The 21,938-nt window shown below is 37.9% G+C and overlaps 1 protein-coding gene across 2 annotated transcripts; it reads left to right on the top strand.

Annotated features, from left to right (window-relative positions):
- The first annotated feature begins 8,756 nt into the window (after positions 1 to 8,756).
- Positions 8,757 to 21,293, top strand: LOC128645758 (BTB/POZ domain-containing protein KCTD12-like). Of its 2 annotated transcripts, none has more exons than XM_053698983.1 (2): positions 8,757 to 8,845; positions 19,110 to 21,293. In XM_053698983.1, the coding sequence occupies exon 2, from the start codon at positions 19,127 to 19,129 to the stop codon at positions 19,988 to 19,990; it is 864 nt and encodes a 287-aa protein (XP_053554958.1). In that variant the 5' UTR covers positions 8,757 to 8,845; positions 19,110 to 19,126; the 3' UTR covers positions 19,991 to 21,293. The 2 variants fall into 2 exon arrangements, with proteins under 2 accessions (XP_053554958.1, XP_053554959.1); XM_053698984.1 differs by lacking the exon at positions 8,757 to 8,845 and adding an exon at positions 16,036 to 16,078 and having other exon boundaries at positions 19,176 to 21,293.
- The last annotated feature ends 645 nt before the right edge of the window (positions 21,294 to 21,938 follow it).

Genomic DNA, 21,938 nt, shown 5'->3' with positions numbered 1-21,938 from the left:
TATTTGGCTCACATTAAACACATGGTGACACACAATCTGTTTGCATATCCAGCTTGATAAGCTGTCACTAGAGAAGGTTGCTTATTATCCAGATAAGTTTGGGATATGCCTTGGGTGAAATAGGTTTAATTTGATGTAATACATATTTTTATACTTCAATGTTTTAATGTTTTGGTTGCATACACCGGAAGTGACCCATATTGAAACACTTCCGGTTCACTTAGATTGGAATGCAGGGCTTGCGGTCCAACACGGCAGATTGGCACTTTCACTGAGTGTACACAGGTATTCACAATTTGATAAATCACATGTGTGTATATTAGTTGTGTATGTTTGACACTTTTGTTATGCTGATGAAGGGGAACTTCTCCCCGATAACGTTCCAATAAAAACAAGCTTTGTTCACTTCAAAAAGTCCTGTGAGTGCATTTATTAGGAGGAGTATTTATCATATTCTTGCACCCAGGCAGATGACTTCAGGAGGGAAACACTGTAATTTGGATTGTGCTATATATATTTATATGTGTGTGTGTGTGTGTAAAATAAGACAGCACTCACTGGTCTTAAAGAATAGCAATAGTAGCTTTTATTTACGTGACATTTCGGGAACAGCTCCCCTTTATCAGCCAACAATGAAATTTGACTAGCAAACATTTATACCCTCTAAGACCCTCCCCCAGTGAACAGAAATTGCGCCTTGTCAAGGCAACCATCTACTGTTACACCCAAGAATATATACAAGTACAGACATATGTTGACTAATAACTAATACACTGTATACAATCGAAAAATTAAAAAATATAAAACAACCATAGTGAACATACAAATTAAATGAGTACATACATATAAGACAATATAGGATAGACTAGACTGCAGGTACAGAGTGTATATTATATGGCAGCTATGCATATGCCCACTTAAAATGTGAGATCACCAAATCGCCATAGGAATCATAGAGCAGAACATAATAAGCACGCCACAGAATAGCATGAAGGACATACGAAATAATCTGTTTAGATGTATACTAAATGTGCAAGCTACTGGTTGAGGATATGGGAAGCCCTTAGTGTAGTGTTGATACTCTCAAATTAATAGTGTCAGACAGTAAGCACAATATACCTAGCTTCTATCAGTAACAACCGGAATTCTGATGGCAACACAGATCATTATAAGTAAATTTACCTTACAAAGTTCATAGCCGTAACAGAAGCAGCCCTGTGTGCATAGCAGAGTGCGTGAATTGACACCCGACCAGAGCACCTATGTGGGAGGGGTAGAAATAGCCCTAGCATACCCAAAACTGTCAGTCATAGCGCCAGTGGCATCTGATAGGGCAGGGGGACGCGCCTCTATGTGCATCACATCAAAGGAGGGATAAGTAGGAAAAGAAACAATCATGCAGACTACTGGAAACTAGTTAACTCATAAATAGACAGTGAGGTGTACTCAGACCTACCTTGAATAAATAAATAGGGGGAGGGACAAGTCCACAAGAACCTAGTATGATAATGGTATAGTGAGACCAGACTCGTAACAGTACCGGCAAGGTAATGAGATATCGTGGACAGAATTATACGCTGAAAATATATGTGCACAATATGTCAAAAAACAGTATATGCAAAAATATTTACATTTACCCTATATCTAACCGTAGAGCAATGTGTAAGTGTCCTACAGGGGACTAGATGCAATGGGTAAGTGCTCACCCAGATATCTAATAACAGATGTCTAATACAGGATATAAGGTCAGACATATAACAGGCTAAATCATACAGATAACAGGGCCCTGTCTACGGACAGCATAGCTAGGGGAACCTGCCAAAGGGGATATTTGTGGTATATCCCCAAAAGAGGGAAGAGCGGCTGCAGGTCAGTGTGCATGCCTAAGCACATAGTTAAAGGCACTATCGCAAGCCTAACACTATAAAGGTACAAGCTGGATGAATACAAATACTAATAATAATGGACACAAATCCACACTAGTATAGAACAAAAAACAAAATACTCAATTTGAGCAAAGTCAGAGTCCATGTATAGTTCAAACATCCTAGATAGGGGGGTAACTGCGTGAGGAGTATATGCAGACATAGGGGCCAATAGATTCATAGAAAGCAGTGCCAGTCATTGCCCATATTAAATCCTTTAGAGTGAACGGTGTCAACTTTATAGATCCATTCAGCTTCCTTTTGAAATAAGAGTTTATGTCTGCCTTAGGGGGTTATGTGGTCGATGAGTATGAATCTGAGGTCCTTCACTGTATGCCCCTGTTCCATGAAATGCCTTGCCACCGGCTGGTTACTTTTCCCTTTATCAATAGCTGCCCGTATGGCAGTTCTGTGGTTTGCCACACTTTTTTTTTATATCGTCACTGGTCTTGCCAATATAGAATAATCCACATATGCAGTTCAGCATATATATGATGAATTTTGTGGTGCAGTTAAGGTGGTGTTTAATTGCATACCTCTGGTTGTTGTGGGGATGTTTGAAATGGTTGGCCTGTAGCATGGAATTGCAGGTAATGCATCTGGGGCATTTAAATGAAACCAACCAGGTAGAGCCTGTACCACTGTCAGTGCTATAGCTCCTAATGGGGTCTGTCACCATCAGAATGTCCCTCAAGTTCCTCCCCCCGTCTGTATCCAATTCTGGGTGGATCATGATTGCTATAGGCCAGTGACATGCCCTATAGCAATCATGATCCATGACAGGGCCCTGCTGTCTGTAATGATTTAGCCTGTTATATGTCTGACCTTATATCCTGTATTAGACATCTGTTATTAGATATCTGGGCGAGCACTTACCCATTGCATCTAGTCCCCTGTAGACACTTACACATTTCTATATGGCTAGATATAGGGTAAATGTACATATTTTTGCATATACTGTTTTTTGACATATTGTGCACATATATTTTCAGCGTATAATTCTGTCCACGATATCTCATTACCTTGCCGGTACTGTTACGAGTCCGGTCTCACTATACCATTATGATATTAGGTTCTTGTGGACTGGTCCCTCCCCCTAATTATTTAGTCAAGGTAGGTCTGAGTACACCTCACTGTCTCTGGTCGGCTCAGGGTGTCAATTAACGCACTCTGCTATGCACACAGGGCTGCTTCTGTTACGGCTATGAACTTTGTAAGGTAAATTTACTTATAATGATCTGTGTTGCCATCAGAATTCCGGTTGTTACTGATAGAAGCTAGGTATGTCTGCGCTACGGGTATATATTGTGCTTACTGCCTGACACTATTAAATTGAGCGTATCAACACTACACTAAGGGACCTAGCGCTATTAACGGTCGATGCTGAGAAAGCGTTCAATTGCATCTCTTGGAAACATTTATTTTTTGCACTAGAGCAATTTGGTCTAACAGGTCACATATTGGATTTTATGCAAATAATATATACCTCTCCAATTTCGTCTTTATTAATCAATGGTGAGATATCCCAGCATTTATCATTGCAGCGGGGCACCCGACAGGGTTGCCCTTTATCGCCACTGTTGTTCAATATATCACTAGATCCATTTGCGATTTTGCTCCGTCAACAACTAGAGGGGATTCGTATAGGAGAACAAAAAATTGAATTATTACTATACGCTGACGATATAATCCTGTGTATGAGTAACATTTCTCGTAGTCTTGCCCTACTATTAGAATCTACGGAACTCTCCAGTGTAATCTCGGGGTACAAAATCAATTTCGCCAAATCAGATCTTTTATGGATTAATAAGAAAAAACAAGATATTATGCACCCGTTTTATGAAACATCTCAAATTTTGTATCTCGGCATTAAACTAAGTGTAAACCCGGAGGACTGGTATAGGCTCAATTTTAGCAATTTTTTTCAGGAATGTATGCAAAGGGTAGAAGGGTGGATAAACTTACCCATCTCCTTGTCGGCCAAACATTCTCTTTCCTAAAATATTTTACCTTATGCAAAATATTCCGATTCCTATCAAGAAGGCTGATATAATAAAATACAATAAAGCTTGTACAAAATTACTTTGGAAGGGTGCTAGAAGTCGTATTTTGACTTCGCGTTTAACATGTAATAAAGATGCGGCCGGGTTGGTCTTACCGAATTTGCAATATTATAGTTTAGCCGCTAGAGTAAAAGTGGCAATTGATTGGATAACCGAACAAGATCAGGTTGCTGCAGTTCCCTGGGAAACTGCGCTAGTGAAACCATTTAGGCTAGATGCTATTCTTCACTGCCCAATGACCGATTTACCCTCTTCACTTTTTGCACTTTTAACATTCAGAAACATCATATCTGCTTGGCAGAAATTTTGTGTGTCTTTAGATAATGTTCCATATGCTTCTAAATATCTACCTATTACAGGAAACCCAAATTTTGTTCCAGGGCTCTGTTCAGCAATCTTCAAGGAATGGTACTCTAGAGCAGTGCTTTCCAAACTGTGTGTCGGGACACACTAGTGTGTCGGCAGCAGTGTGTAGGTGTGTCCCTGCTTCAGCACAAATTTTTTTAAATTTTTATTTTTTTGGTTTCCGACTTTCTGCCTGCCTGCTACGCATATCACATGGTTGACACGTGATTGATACCTAGTGGGTCATAGATCATCTTAACCAATTGGCGCAGCTCAGTGGGAACTGAAACTATTCCCATTGGCGGCTTTGGCGGGACATTGGCTCCTGACTGCACGTGAAGTCTCATTAATTGGCTCGTGACTGCATGTATAGTTAGTGAGTGGGACAGCAGTGTGTTTGCAGCGTGGGCAGTATTCAGTCAGACACACGGAGCTCTGAGGGCGGCAGCTTAAACGCTGAGCTGAAGTCAGAAGTCACAGTGGGGTATTTTTGCAGCTAGCTCCCAGTAGTGCATTGCTGCTCCTGCTCTTGATATATGGATAGGAAGTTGAAGCTTAAAAATGCTTGCTGATAAAATGCGAGTGTCTTTATCTAATATTTCACTAAATATTCAGAAACTGTGTTCATCCTATCAACCTCATACATCCCATTAAAATAGTAAGTAGCTATTGGTGATATTAAACTTATTTTTAATTCTTGCACATATATACTGTTACTTGTAAAAACATTTAATTATTATATAATTTATGTATGTGTACGTATATCTTAAAACAAGTTAGTTTAACCTCCTTTTTGCTAGTACAACTGAATTAATTACTGTGTCGCGAAATGATGTAGGTCTAAAAAGTGTGTCACCAACATGAAAAGTTTGGAAAGCTCTGCTCTAGAGGGCTGATATATGTGGCGCAATTAGTTAAAACAGATTCAACTCTGTTATCCTTTGCCGAGCTAAGACAGCAATTCGGCCTCTCTAACAAAGCATTTTATGCTTATTTGCAGTTAAGGCATTTCATACTTGAACTTAATCAAAAATATGGAAGTGAGTGGACTCTTTTATTTCAACCACAAATTAACAACTTTAAAATGGGAATATACTCAATAGCCCCGTTTTATGCGCATCTTAATTACAAATCTTCCAATGAGCAGAGGGATTACATAGTAGCTAAATGGAGTAAAGTTTTGCCTGAAGTAAATAGTCAAACTATAATGAATGTATTTAAATTTATGGAAAAAAACTGGGTTTTGATGTCATGGAAGGAAACACAGATCAAGATTGTTTTTATGTCTTATTTGACTCCTGCTAGATTGGCAAGGTGGTATAAGATAATAAGCATATGTCCTAAATGTTCTTCGCCCAAGGCAGATCTTTTGCATTGTTTTTGGGCTTGTCCGAAAATTTCACAATTCTGGTTGAAAGTAGCATACTGGATGCGCTCAACGCTTAAACTTGCTTATCATATACAAGTAATTGATGTACTTTTTTTGGTACAGTCTCAAATTGTTCCAGAAAATGTTAAACTAATTAATAAGATAATTTTGCTGGGACGTAATATGTTATTGAGGGCATGGAAAGCTAAAACTGCTCCGAACTTGAAAGAACTTAAGAACGCTCTGTTTATACAGTTTATCCATGAGCAGATAAACTTACAAAATCTGACAGATATACGATTAGCTGAGTTTTTCAAGCAATGGAAATTTTTTTATCTTATCATTCCCTATAGAGACCCAAATTAGGTTGGTCAGACCATTTAAGGACACGGTGTATGTCCAATTACAAATACTGGCTGAAAATTTCCCCAGTGTCTGGTGCAACGATGTTAGAGGCTCGCCAGAGGCGGGGACGGGAGAGAGAGGAGTTGAGTAGAGGAGAATTCTTTTTAATATATATTTTCTTTTTTTTTTTTTTTTTTTTCTATTTTTTTTCTTCTCTGCGAACTATCAGAGTATAGATAGTTCAGATTCAAGTCGGATAGAAGATAGAGAGATAGAACACCTTGGGAACACGGTGTTCTGTCAGCTACCGAGAAATGTATGTTTTATTTTTTTTTTGTCGTTATTGTTCGACTATTGTTAATAATGCATTTTATTCTTATGTTGTATGTATGGTAAAAATCAATAAAAAAAAATGATATATAACACTACACTAAGGGCTTCCCATTATCCTCAACCAGTAGCTTGCACATTTAGTATACATCTAAACAGATTATTTCTTATGTCCTTCATGCTATTCTATGGCGTGCTTATTATGTTCTGCTCTATGATTCCTATGGCGATTTGGCGATCTCACATTTTAAGTGGGCGTATGCATAGCTGCCATATAATATATAATATATACTCTGTGCCTGCAGTGTAGTCTATCCTATATTCTCTTATATGTATATACAGGCAGTCCTCGGGTTACAGACATCCGACTTAAGTACAACTCATACTTACATACAGAGAAAATAGAGCTTTATCGACAATCCTTCTTTCCAGGAAAATCCAAAATACTGAAAATCCAATTGTCACAAGGACAGAAAGTGATGTGAAATTTTCTGAACAGGGGCACAGATAGCAAAACAAACTTTATCCTATGCTATCCAAAACAAAAACAAAAAATGTTTGGCTAGAGTTTCACCTAAAAAAAGTGCCTGTTCCAACTTACATACAAATTCAACTTAAGAACAAACCTAAAGTCCCTATCTTGTACGTAACCCGGGGACTGCCTGTACTCATTTAATTTGTATGTTCACTATGGTTGTTTTGTGTTTTAACTTTTCGATTGTATACAAAGTATTAGGTATTAGTCAACATATGTCTGTACTTGTATATATTCTTGGGTGTAACAGTAGATGGTTGCCTTGACAACCATTTTGGCGCAATTTCTGTTCACTGGGGGAGGGTCTTAGAGGGTAGTCACATTTCATTGTTGATCTGATGAAAGGGAGCTGTCCTCGAAACGTCACGTAAATAAAAGCTACTATTGCTAATCTTTAAGATCAGTGAGTGCTGTCTTCTATTACTTATACCTCTACTTGCATTTAGCATATATATATATATATATAGGTATGCTATAAACCATATCTCTTTAATACTTATAAAACATTAATTAATGTTTATATGATATATGTTTTATTTTAAAAGTTTATATATGTTTGTAATACTTTATTTTAATGTATTTTTTATGTGTTTTGTGCAACTTTTTTTTAACCCTTACAGTTTACTTCAGGTCGAAGTCTAGATAAATATTCTCGTACAGTTTTGGCTTTTGTTAGAGTGCAAACTATAACTTTTAACTTTTAATACCAGCGCAATTTAGCGAGGTTGCGATATCTAGTGAATGCAATAGTTATGCTTGAGTGAAGTTTGCGGTTAACAAGCTTTACCATGGACTTGTAATATCAAAGTTGCACGCTAATAGAATTGCAGTGAAGGCAATGCTAAATACTAAGGAGTTAAGTGACCTAATTAAAATGACAAGTTTAATAGGCTGAAGGGTACAACTTAGGACAGTGACATATTTAATATATTAAAGTTCCAGTCTCCTATAAAGCTAAGTAAACTAATGATAGTTACATATTAATAGTGTAAAGGTATTTTGGTGTTTTTTTCTTCATTAGGAATTCACTAATCAACTTCTATAGATTAATTACATATGACGAGAGTCAGCTGTGCTTCCTGGAACGTATCCAGCTTCTGACGCTCTAAACCTTTTATGGGATTGCGGGGGACAGGCAGATGCTCTGCGGGCTACAAGAACGAAGGATTACATTAACCAGATTAAATTTTAGTGCTCTTTCTGTTATTGTTTTCGTGTTTAACATCTTAATTGCTACATTTGAGGTCTCAGTGAACTAGTCTCTTGATTATTTCTGATAACATCCTAATCATTTATTGTCAGGATGTTATACTGTATATCATTAGATCAAAATGCTGCTGTGTCTGAGCTTGTCCGCATAATGTGTAGTCAGAAGGTCATAGCATTAGCTAGAAACAGAGAATTGTATCATTCTGCCCATATAACTTATTCCCTATATCATTCAAAAGTAGCTAATCCTCTCCTGAAAATCTGAAGTCCCCTATTATAAATCACATTAATATTATTACTATATATTAATTCCACATTGTTTGTCAAACCTGATAATCTCCAGTGTATTATATAAACACTAGCACTATGTAAATGTGTCCGTATAATATACATTGAGGATTTCACCCTACATTACATAGAAATTCAGCACTGATTGAGTCTGCCATGTTAATCTGCAGTCACCCTTGTGGCCTCATACAAACACACTAGCTTTTTCCCTAGTCTCTTCACTGAATTAATTATTTTTTTTAACAAAGCAGACATGCATTTAAAATGACGTTCACACACAAGGGGGAGTGTCTCTCATCTCTGTGCACAACCAAACTGAAGCAACCTCAGAGCTGACATGAAGAGAGGTGGGAGAAGAACGATGAGAACAGGAGAAATGCAGGAACACTAAACATTCAGTCCTGGATTTTCTGATTTCACAAGAAGGATCACACAGGTAGTCATCTTTATAAAATATATATATTTTTTATTTAAGGGGCACAAGATACATGTTTTTAATTTAAATGTTCTCTCCTGGGAATTTGATCTTATACTGAGGACAACAAAGAGAAAGCATTAAAGGGTGATGGTAAATGTGTTTAGTGGCTTTTATGATAAGCCTCTTTGTTAGCTAGAGGTGAGAGGGTTAAGTGGCATCGAGTGAGGTTAGAGGAGAGGAAGGCAACCAGTGGAGTACTTGTGTTTAGGCGTTGAATCCCTGAGATGAATCAGTCCCCAATTAAAATTTAAAAAAAAAACATGGTCTACAGTTTTTCTTTAGGCCAAAAATATAAATTCAGAGGTGACTTTTAACCCTGAAATTTAGCTTTCACTGTGAAAAAAAAAGAAAGAGATATGACATTCAAGTAGGTGCGACAGTCATCTAAAATAGCTCTTTAGTGAGTATGACCTCCAGTTTGTATAACTGCTGTCCAGTAGGTACCGTAGATTCTTTTCAGAGTGAGACTGCCATTCAGTTAGTGAGACTGCCATTCATTTTGTGAGACTGCCCTTAATAAGTGAGACTGCTGCACAACAAATAACATGATCTAATAACCAGAGAGAGAGAGCAATTCTGCTATTAAATACATGTAACTGTGCTACTAAATACATGTAACTGTGCTACTAAATACATGTAACTGTGCTACTAAATACATGTAACTGTGCTACTAAATACATGTAACTGGGCTACTAAATACATGTAACTGTGCTACTAAATACATGTAACTGTGCTACTAAATACATGTAACTGTGCTACTAAATACATGTAATTGTGCTATTAAATACATGTAACTGATCTGCGAGTCAGTACGTTCTCTAATCAGTGATACTTTCCTCCAGTGGGACTATTCTCAAATAAGTAAGACAAGTGAGATTGCTCTCCCAGGCATTAGATTGTCCTCAGATATTTTATGTTTTTAAAGCATTCCATAAACATTGTGCCATCTTTATCACAGCTCCATATAACATAACTATTAATAGTGTTCCATATAAAACCCCACTATAACTCCTCATACTGCTGTAATAAACTCTGCAACCTATAACTCCCATATATCTTCTTCATATAGAACTATATTACCTATTGCACAAATGATGAGGAAACTTGAATTGCTCCTTCCCACCATATATACCGTTTTACTTGTCTAGGTCTCTCATGCCCCCTTCCCCAAAAGGTTTTTGTGCTTCTGTAGATGTTCTTCTTCCTAATGCTCCCAGGTTTTTCTTGTACCCTTCCCCCTTCTTTCGTGTACTATGTCTGCCCGTTTATGTCCTGCTAATATTGTTGTCTCGCATGCTCCCCCATGTTCCTATGCTGCCAATTATCCCCTTTAGTGTTCCCTCTGATGAAAGCAATTCTGCTAATCTCTTTAGCTCACAGATAAATCTGTTGCTGCTAATTCTCCTTCGTCATTTTTCCATGCAGTGTCTGGAGTCCAAATATGGGAAAAAGCAAAATTAAGAGGCAGTTAAAATCAATATTTATATCATACCACATTCCCATAGCCTCTTATAATCCCTCTATCGACTGAGATAAACTGCAGTCCATGACCAAGGCTATCTTGCATTGAGAGAGACTGCTGTCCAGTGAAATTCAGCCATTCCACAAGAGTGCCTTGCATTTAGAAGACATTTAAATGAGAAATTACATTCACTGTGACTGCTATTTTATTATCTTTTTAAGATCTTAAATATTATATTAAAATAGTCTCATTGTAACTTGAGTTTGTGAGTTGGTTTTTCTTCTGGTGAGTGTTTTGTTGGATACTTTTTCATATTTACGTTCTTTGATCTGACAATACATATTGTAGAAGAAACAGCATTAACATGGTACTGCACTTTATTTATTGTTATGCCTTGGAAAATGTGAAGGGATAAAATAGTGCTACAGAGGTTGTTTATGTTATTGTCACTTGGTTTTAATCCAATCTGTTCACCCTTCTTATTGTCTTTATGCTTGCAGTCATTTGTTGACTCTTTATGGGAAAGTCAACAGTGATTTTCATCTCTGTGATATCTTAAAATGACAATAACGTTTGAATGCTAAAAGACATAGGCCCAGATTACAAGTAAAGAGCTATTCATATCCATATTGCGACCCTGTTCATAGAATATATCTGATATTACAAGTCAATAGGAAAAAAGAATTGCCAGTGAATGTTAGCTCAACTTTTAACAGAGCAACACATAATAGTGTTTTTAAAGTTCCCTAATATTTATACGTTGAAAGCAAAATATGTTTTTTTTTATTAAAATACATGTTTAAGAAGTTATTAAAAAGGAATAGTAGTCCACTCAATGTTAAAGATATGAAAAAGTAAAATTTCTAAGTTGTCCGCTACAATTTCTCAGTCTCAGTCGTTCAGGACCACTGGAAATTTCAAGCTCTGTGTATAAAGATATATGTGTGTGGATTTTTATGTGCATGTAATATTAGAGGTAGGTACGTTTAAATATGTATGTGCACACATATATGAATGAATGAGTAACTTATATAGCGCTACACAGCAAACTAAATCGCCTAAAGGCGCTTTTCAGTCAGAAGCGGCCTGAGCCTTCAGAAAAAGTGGGTCTTGAGCTTCTTCCTGAAGGCTAAATGTTTTTTTCTGAGTGGATGTCCGCGGGTAGCGCATTCCATAGCCGGGGTCCTTGGACTGCAAATCTTCTTTCTCCTTTTGATTTGTAGTGGGTCTTGGGTATGTGGATGAGGTTCTGGTTGGCTGACTGAAGGGGGTGATTTGGGGTGTAGTGCTTTATTTTGTCGTAGAGGTATTTTGGGGCTTTTCCTTGTGCACATTTGTGGATGAGGCAGAGGGTCTTGAATGTAACATAATCCTTCACGGGTAGCCAATGGAGTGTCTTCAGGGTGGTGATCAATTCCCAGGTTTTTTTCCCAGTTACCAGTCTGGCTACAGTCATGAGATTTGGTATTTGGGGAGTCTTAAGTAGAGGGAGTTTGTGTAGTCAAGTCGGGAGTTGATGATTGTTCCAACTACGGCTGTCTCCTTCAGGGATGAAGGGGATTAATCGACTTAGTAGGCAAAGAAGGTGGTGAGATCCGCTGACTACTGATCCTATTTGTGCGACCATTGTCATGCCTGAGTCGAAGATAACTCCAAGGCTTTTGGCTTTGGCGTGGGGGTGATGGTTTGTCTGAGGATGGTAGGTGGGTTGGATTTTATGCTGTGGTGTTTGTTTTGGTTTGCGTGGAGGAAGAGGAGTTCTGTTTTGGATCCGTTGAGTTTGAGTTTTCCAGGGCGTGGTATTGTTCTTTCATGTTAGTGATGCGTAGGAGTTGAGTGTCATTGGCGTAGGAGTGATAGAGAATGTTCTGGTTGCTGATGATTTTGAGGAGTGGGTAGAGGTAGATATTGAAGAGCACAGGCGACAGGGGTGATCCTTGAGGGATTCTACATGTGAATTTACATCAATATGTACACATACATACACACACAGACACACACACACACGCATACACACACGCATACACACACACATATATATATATATATATATATATATATATATATAGTATCTCACAAAAATTAGTACACCCCTCACATTTTTGTAAATTTTTTATTATATCTTTTCATGTGACGAAACTGAAGAAATGACACTTTGCTACAATGTAAAGTAGTGAGTGTACAGCCTGTATAACAGTGTCAATTTGCTGTCCCCTCAAAATAACTCAACATACAGCCATTAATGTCTAAACCGTTGGCAACAAAAGTGAGTACACCCCTAAGTGGAAATGTCCAAATTGGGCCCAATGTGTCAATATTTTGTGTGGCTATCATTATTTTCCAGCACTGCCTTAATCCTTTTGCGCATGGAGTTCACCAGAGCTTCACAGGTTGCCACTGGAGTCATCTTCCACTCCTCGATGAAGACATCACAGAGCTGGTGGATGTTAGAGACCTTGCACTCCCCAACCTTCCATTTGAGGATGCCCCACAGATGCGCAATAGGGTTTAGGTCAGGAGACATGCTTGGCCAGTCCATCACATTTACCCTCCGCTCCTTTAGCAAGGCAGTGGTCGTTTTGGAGGTGTGTTTGGGGTTATCATCATGTTGGAATACTGCCTTGCGGCCCAGTCTCCGAAGGGAGGGGATCATGCTTTGCTTCAGTATGTCACAGTACATGTTGGCATTCATGTTTCCCTCAATGAACTGTAGCTTCCCAGTGCCAGCAGCACTCATGCAGGCCCAGACCATGACACTCCCACCACCATGCTTGGATGTAGGCAAGACACACTTGTCTTTGTACTCCTCACCTGGTTGCCGCCACATACACTTGACACCATCTGAACCAAATAAGTTTATCTTGGTCTCATCGGACCACAGGACATGGTTTCAGTAATCCATGTTTTTAGTCTGCTTGCCTTCAGCAAACTGTTTGCAGCTTTCTTGTGCATCATCTTTAGAAGAGGCTTCCTTCTGGGACGACAGCCATGCAGACCAATTTGATGCAGTGTGCGGCATATGGTCTGAGCACTGACAGGCTGACCCCCACCCCTTCAACCTCTGCAGCAATGCTGGCAGCACTCATACGTCTATTTCCCAAAGACAACCTCTGGATATGGCGCTGATCACGTGCACTCAACTTCTTTGGTCGACCATGGCGAAGCCTGTTCTTAGTGGAACCTGTCCTGTGAAACCACTGTATAGTCTTGTCCACCGTGCTGCAGCTCAGTTTCAGGGTCTTGGCAATCTTCTTATAGCTTAGGCCATCTTTATGTAGAGCAACAATTATTTTTTTTTAGATCCTCATAGAGTTCTTTGCCATGAGGTGCCATGTTGAACTTCCAGTGACCAGTATGAGAGTGAAAGAGCGATAACACCAAATTTAACACACCAGCTCCCCATTCACACCTGAGACCTTGTAACACAAACGAGTCACATGACACCAGGGAGTCAAAATGGCTAATTGGGCCCAATTTGGACATTTCCACTTAGGGGTGTACTCACTTTTGTTGCCAGCGGTTTAGACATTAATGGCTGTGCGTTGAGTTATTTTGAGGGGACAGCAAATTTACACTGTTATACAGGCTGTACACTCACTACTTTACATTGTAGCAAAGTGTCATTTCTTCAGTGTTGTCACATGAAAAGATATAGTAAATAATTTACAAAAATGTGAGGGGTGTACTCGTTTTGGTGAGATACTGTATATTATTATTATTATTATTTATAAAGTGCCAACAGATTCCGCAGCGCTGTTCATAGGTAACAAAGACAAAAGGACAGTACAATATGAGACACCAGACAAAATTTAACAAACAAATACAGGAGGAATTGGGAGCCCTGTTCCCGTGGGAACTTACAATCTAAATGGGTAGGAGGGTGAGAAACAGGAGGTGGGGACTGCAAAGGTGGGAATGATGTTAGTGTGAAGTTAGATGAGGGCAACTATTAGGCAAGTGGAATTCATTAGTTACTGATTTGGTTATAGGCTTCCCTGAACAAGAAGGTCTTTAGGGAGTATTTAAAGGAGGAGAGGTTGAGGGAAAGTCTGACAGCACGAGGAAGTGCGTTCCAGAGGGTTGGTGCCGCACGAGAGAAGTCCTGTAGTCTAGCATGAGAGGAGGTGATGGTAGAAGAGGCAAGGAGTAGATCGTTGTTGGATCTTAGGGGACGGGCTGGAGTATATTTATTGATGAGTGAGGACAGGTATGGGGGGGCTGCATTGGTAAGGGCTTTGTAGGTCAGAGTGAGAATTTTGAATTTAATTCTGCTGTGAATGGGGAGCCAGTGAAGGGACTCACAGAGGGGTGCGACAGATACAGAGAGTCGGGAGAGGTGGATCAGCCTAGCAGAGGCATTTAGGATGGATTGAAGGGGGGAGAGGCGGGAGAGAGGAAGGCCAGTTAGTAGGTTGTTACAGTAGTCAAGCCGGGAAATTACTAGGGAATGGATTAGCTGTTTAGTAGTTTCAGCACTCAGAAAAGGACGGATTTTGGAGATATTGCGTAGGTGGTTGCGACAGGATGAAGAGAGCGATTGGATGTGGGGTATGAAGGACAGATTGGAGTCGAGTATATATATATATACACACATACACACAAAGATATATATATATACTGTATATATATATATATATATATATATATATATAAACACACACACATTTGAGCCCTTCCCAGTAAAACACCTTGTTTTATACCATATCCCTTTGACACACTTGTATTAATAAAATAAATAAATAAGCATATACTGCATATATATATATATATATATATATATATATATATATATATATATATATATATATATATATATATATATATATATATATATATGCAAAAAAATGAAATCGAAATTTTACTGTGTGAAGAACAAAGCTATTTCTTCTATTTCTTAAACGATCTTTGGGTTAATACTCAAGCGAAAGCAAGTACCTGAGTTTTGTAGCTTGCCCCATAGAACACTTTTAGATGAGGGATTTAGCACAACAGCACTATCTTACTTCTAGGATTTAGCTTGCCCAAGCTTTTTGCTCGATCGCCACCATTTTACTTTCAACTTGTAATATAAGTGCAAGAATAAAAGCGCTATAGATTTAACTTGAGCAGTGTTAGTGCTCAGTAGCACTAATTTATTTGCTCCCCACTTTAATCTAGGCCATAATAAGGTATGAATATAACCACTAAAATATTGTTTTCACTTCTCACAATCACAAACCCAGTTAAAAAAAACAGATTTAGCAATATAGACCTAAATGCTTTACAAATAGAAGAATTAGTTTTGTTCTTCACATTAGTATAAAATACTATTTTAATTTGAATTAATAGATAGATTAATAATAGCGCTCCACTTGTAATCTGGGTGTGTGAGTTTAAACCCAAATTGACTTTGCTATGTAAATTAAAGTGGACTGAACAAGAAATTTCTATTTATTTGGGAGCACTTAGTTTAATCATAAAGCCCATGATTTATGTAGGGCATTTGTATCTTGAGATAACCGAAATTGGTTTAAAAAAAAAAAAAACTTGTAAGAATCATGGTTCAATGCTTTTCCCTACTGGATACAGAAAGGGCTGTCTATGCATGGTTTGAGAGCTTCTAACTTACAGACATGCTTTAATACATTTAGAGCGCTAGGTACTTCAGGTTTGACTTCTTTCTGTTCTTAAATTAGTAACATGGCATATGGCACTTAAAGAGACAGTATACACCATTTTTCATATAACTACATGTAATAGACACTACTATAAAGAATAATATGCACAGATACTGATCTAAAAATCCAATATAAAACCTTTTAAAAACTTACTTAGAAGCTCCCAGTTTAGCACTTTTGATTAGGTTGACTGGAACACCCAGTGAAAGCAGACACTCCCCCCTCCACCCATCCTCTGCATATGAAAAGAACCTTTACACAAACAGGAGCAAGTGGAGTAGGTAGACATCAGTATACTTCTAAAACTTTAGGGCTTGGTTAGGAGTCTGAAAATCAGCACAATGCTATTTAAAAATAAGCAAAACTATACATTTTTACAAAGAAAAATCTGTAGAAAAACTGTTTTTCTACAGATTTAGCAAATTATGTATTCTTGTTGACTTAACCCCTTAAGGACCAGCATTTCAGACTAAAACTTCCCCAAAAGGCCAGATCATTTTTAGCATTTTTGCCATCACTCCATTTAAACAGAAAAAGAGCCTTTTTTTAAATGTACCTATCAAAACTCTATATATTTTTTTAGTAGACAACCCAAAGTATTGATCTAGGCCCATTTTGGTATATTTCACTCCACCATTTCACCGCCAATTGCGATCAAATAAAAAAAAATTGTTAACTTTTTCACACACTTTAGGTTTCTTACTGAAATTATTTACAAAGAGCTTGTGCAATCATGGCACAAATGGTTGTAAATGCCTCTCTGGGATCCCCTTTGTTCAGAAATATCAGACATATATGGCTTTGCCATTGCTTTTTGGTAAATAGAAGGCCGCTACTTGCAGCTGCGCACCACACTTTTATTATTCCCAGCAGTCAAGGGGTTAATCAGATAGCTTGTAAGGTTAATTTTAGCTTTAGTGTAGAGATTACCCTCCCACCTGACACTTCCCATCTCCTGATCCCTACCTCATCCCTCTCAAACAGCACTCTTCCCTACCCCACCCCCCAATGGTCACCCCCATCTTAAATACTGGCAATGCAGTTTTACACCATTTTTTTTTTTTTTTTAAATAATTTTACATTTTTATTATTGTTCCTAGTGTAGGAATACCCCCTTACCTTCCCACCTCCCTGATCCCTCCCAAAAAGTTTTCTATTATTTTAAATGTATTGTAATTTATTTATTTTTTTAAACATTTTTTTCTGTAGTGTAGCTGCCTATGGTGTTTGCATTGCGACATTATCGTGCGCTGTTTTTACAAAGTGCCACGCTAATATTGCTTGCAAGCAATCGATATTTAGCGCTCTACTTGTAATCTAGCCCTGTGTGTTTTGGGAATTAAAGTTTAAGCACAATTTTTAAAAAAATACATTCGTTTTTATGCAATTTACACCCTTATTTAAAAGCCCAAAAAGCCCCTTTATAAGTTTTAATAGCCAGTTGACTACTAATAGTGATCACCTGGTGTGAATAAATGTCCATTTATTTGCATAGAGGCTCATATGAGCCCACATGTGCAGATCAGTTATACAACTATACCAAAATAAAACGTATTTATATGAGGATAACCACTTTTTGTTTTATACAGTTTAGGGGGAAAACACACACTATTTTTTATATTTTATTCCTAATTTTAATAAAAAAAATCTTTTTACACACTTTTTGTTGCAGGTTTTTACATGTCATGATATATACATAAAATAGTGGTATATTTTAAACCTGCTGGGACTCCCGTAAAAAAAGATATATGTGTTGTTTTCTTACTGAAACATGGCCTACAGTAGGGCTTAAATGTGAGAAGCATCTGAAAACTGCAAAACAGCTCAGCACAAGGCTGGAAATGGCTCAGCAGTTAAATGGTTAATATTCAACATTCAAATTATACATATGGGAGGATGGCAATTCAGTAAAAATGTATCATGATGAGTTCTGGTTTATGCCCCTGCACCTCTGTACGCACCCTTGTTTACATTTCTGTCCTTTTTCACTGTCCTGTCATTTATTTTATATCAAGAAAAACACTGCATTGCAGTCTCCTTTGCTGTGGCCAGTTAGAGAGATATAAATTAGCTCTTCACTGATCAAGCAATTACGGTAAATGTAGCAGGGTTAGCTTCTTTCATCTGGAATATGCACTTCAACCACTCAGAGTAATTGTATAAAAGTTATTGCAGGAAATTTGTTTTTTGTTTCCTCCACCTCCAATGTGCCAGATTTTGTGACTGTTAGTAATTGTCCCTCCTGGTGTCCTCTTGCTGTCCTGTAATATGGGCCTCTCCTGCGGCTCCTTGTTGATTTCCCTTTAACATTATTACTAAATGTGTCTCCTTGTCGATATTCACTGTGTCTCAATGTTTATTTCATGTTGTCACTATCCTTCTGCATCGCTTTGTTTACATTACAACACCTATCATTCCCTTAGAAATAAACTCACAGACATGTGAGGGAACATGGGTAACTGCTGGTGACCCATGTGTGACTGCTGCTGATTGGGTCACCAGCAGTTTCCACTCAGGACCAGCAGTTCTCTGCATCTCACAAGCATTAATTTAACTTTGGCTCCATTTATTAAGCAGAGGATGCAGCTTTGGAGCACCTTTGGTGCAGACCTAAGTGAGCTTACAACGAATAGTTAAGGAGCAGCTGTCAGCTATGCCGGGCGACAGGCTCATGGAAGTGAACCTTGTACGTCCGGACTTTTTACATGGGCCTTATATGTGTTTAACCACAGGTTAAACACATAGATTTACAGGGTGACTAGTGTTAAATTTACATTCTCTAATAAATTAAAATGTGTCATATTTGCTCTATAATGGCCCTTTAAGCTTACTTATCTGTCTGTCATTTTATTGAGCTTTAGTGAATAGGCCTCTCTAGAATAACAGAAATAACAGAGACTTTTGAGGCTATTCTATTCTCAGTATCCTCAGTTTACTAAATCAGGATGAAAATTTCCTTCAATTAACTTTTTAAACTTTGATTTTTTATGATTTTTTATACAATTAAAGTGTGTTCAGTTACATTACTACAGATCTCATCCTTGTTTTTTTCTTTCTCTCCCCTATCTCTCTCTTTTTCTAACAACTGTCTTTTTAAAAATAGGTTACATAAAAAGACCGATGGCTCTCCCTGACCATGCAAACTGCATCAGACATGGGGATGAGATGCCCTCTTTTCCAGACATTATTGAGCTCAATGTGGGTGGACAAGTATACATCACTCGTTATCCCACTCTGGTGAGTGTTCCTGGTTCACTTCTGTGTGAGATGTTTGGTCAGAAGAACACTCGGCTATTAGCCAGGGACAGCAAAGGACGCTTCTTTCTAGATCGGGATGGTTTTCTCTTTCGATATGTCTTGGATTATATGAGAGATCAGCAACTGGTGCTTCCTGATCACTTTCCAGAGAGAAGTCGGCTACAAAGAGAGGCAGAGTATTTCAAACTTCCAGAGATGGTAAAGATCTTGGCACCTAAAGTCAGCAAGCAGAATTCAGTAGGAGATGACCCATTTCAAAGTGATTCTGAGGAGCAGTCCCCCAATGCTGAGGTTACCAGGAACTTGGCATCTGTGAGTGCAGTTCTTGCATCATCTGCTGCCAATCCCTCCACTATGCCAGACCTTCGTCGCTCTGGCTTCATTACAATTGGGTACAGAGGTTCTTATACTTTGGGCAGGGACAGTCAGACAGATGCTAAGTTTCGTAGAGTGGCACGGATCATGGTTTGTGGTAAAACATCATTAGCCAAGGAGGTCTTTGGAGACACATTAAATGAAAGTCGAGACCCTGACCGCCCCCCTGAAAGATATACATCCAGGTACTATCTGAAGTTTACATTCTTGGAACAAGCTTTCGATAGGCTCGCAGATGCAGGATTTCATATGGTGGCTTGCAACTCTACTGGAACCTGCGCCTTTGCCCATGAGCAAACAGATGATAAGATCTGGACATCTTACACTGAATACGTTTTTTATCGTGAGTGAAACACACCAAAACCCCACATTGCTCTCCCATCCCTCTTCTCCTCTCCTTTTTATCCTGCTGAATTTAATGTAGGAGTAGACTACATTCAAACATCCAGCAGCTATCTTTAATATCCAACATTTTAAACCCATGTCCTCCTCTAGACTACAGCCCTTTCCGCCTCCAAAAGAACTTGGCCTTCAATGTGACTGTACGGAGATGCCATTCCTTGCTGAATTTCCTTCTCCTATCTGAACCCAAATTTCCCAGCAAATATGTGTAATTGGTATTTATGTTTACAAAAAATGGTTAAGCCTATTTGTTATGTTCATGGATGGGGTGTACACTCCATTTTCTTTTGATTAATCTATATCACTAGGCTGTTTAATTCTAGAAGGAATTTTATGTTCCAAAACATACACATAGATGTTGATGTCTGGCACATGTATCCTACACATTTACATAATGAGTATGTAACTTTTATGGCGTTTCTACAGTTTATGAAAAAAGCTCTCAGCCATATGATATTCCAAAATGTAATTTTGCACAGATTGCATAAGACTTGTGCTCCAAATTCACTGTGAACTGTTAATCATATTTAGAACTTTGGAAAATTAATCAATATTGCTTGTTAACCTTGTTGCTTGTGGTCTAACCCCAGAAAGCACCTATCACTGTGACTTTCATTTGACTGCTTTTCCAATCTGTATAAAAGCAGTGTATAGTGAGCAATTATTTCCTTTTACCTATTTGTAGCCATAACAAGATTGTATCTTAGGGATTAGATGTGGATATCTGTAATTTACCCAAGGAAGTATAAAGACAATGCATATTAACAGCAAATTTGCAACAAGATACATTAAGAATATCTTTTTTAGCACCTTTTATATAAGTAATATTCATCACTCATCTGTCTAGACTGAGAAAGAGGTGAATCACAGTTGGTAGAAACAGCAAACACATCATGATAAGGTCTGAGGACTGGACAAGAAATATAGACACAATGAGTATTTGCACTTAAGAATGAGAGTCTTCTGTTTCCATTTTTTTTCCTGACGTCTGTTATCTAAAGTATGTTTTTATCAAATTGGGGTTACACTAGGTTGTTGAAGGCCAGAGTCTCCTAAAGTAGATTCCTGAGTGTCTTTAGACTTTACTGGTGCACAACCAAAATTAGATGCAGAAACTATACCATTTATTTTCTAGTATACAGAGATGACTATATAAGTATAACTGCAGACTGTATAACTGTGTAACATATGCATGACTGCCACCTGAATGTGGGATTACATGTTATATAATAGATTCCAGTATAAGGGATTATAGACAATTTACCTAAAGGCGGGGGGGGGGGGGAGACAAATCAAGGAGGGTGGAATCTATTTGGGGGGTTTTTAGGCTTCACTCGGATACTTTAGGAACCCTGGAGCATCTAACCTACATTGAGATGGTTCTTTCTAATTTATAAAAAAGTGTTTTAAAATACTATTTAAATGTATCAATATTTTATACTTTTGTGTTAAGGTTATTCTTTAATACAAGAGTTCAACACATGAAACCACAAAGTTAAAACAATAATGGTCTAGATTTACTAATGTCTGAATTCAGTAAGTGGTGTCAGGCTAACAAGTGTCAATATCCTTTTTGTTTTTATCACAGTGTTAATTTCCATAGAAGGAATCTGCTAAACGTTTGACACTTATATTCTATTATTTAGCACTTTCCACACATCTTCACTGACATTGCTAAAATCCTGGTTTACTGTTAAAATAAAACTATCAATACAGAAGGGTTCTTTTAATAAGCTATATATATATAAAGATATCTGTTAAAACTAACAAACCTTTTAATTTTCCATGTGAAGATAGTGAGTAGTATTTTTAACCTTTGTTAATACAATGATATATGGTACTATACCATACAAAACCAACACATTGAACTTTAATGAATCTAGGACCAAAGGTGTAA

The sequence above is a fragment of the Bombina bombina genome, chromosome 1 (genome assembly GCF_027579735.1).
Source record: "Bombina bombina isolate aBomBom1 chromosome 1, aBomBom1.pri, whole genome shotgun sequence".
NCBI classification, from domain to species: Eukaryota; Metazoa; Chordata; class Amphibia; order Anura; family Bombinatoridae; genus Bombina; species Bombina bombina.
The sequence above is the reverse complement of the archived record's forward strand: the minus strand, read 5'-3'. Positions and strand labels throughout refer to the sequence as shown.

What these genes read in the sequence shown, in the direction of transcription:
- LOC128645758 (XM_053698983.1), top strand. Translation starts at nt 19,127, where the DNA reads ATGGCTCTCCCTGACCATGCAAACTGCATCAGACATGGGGATGAGATG.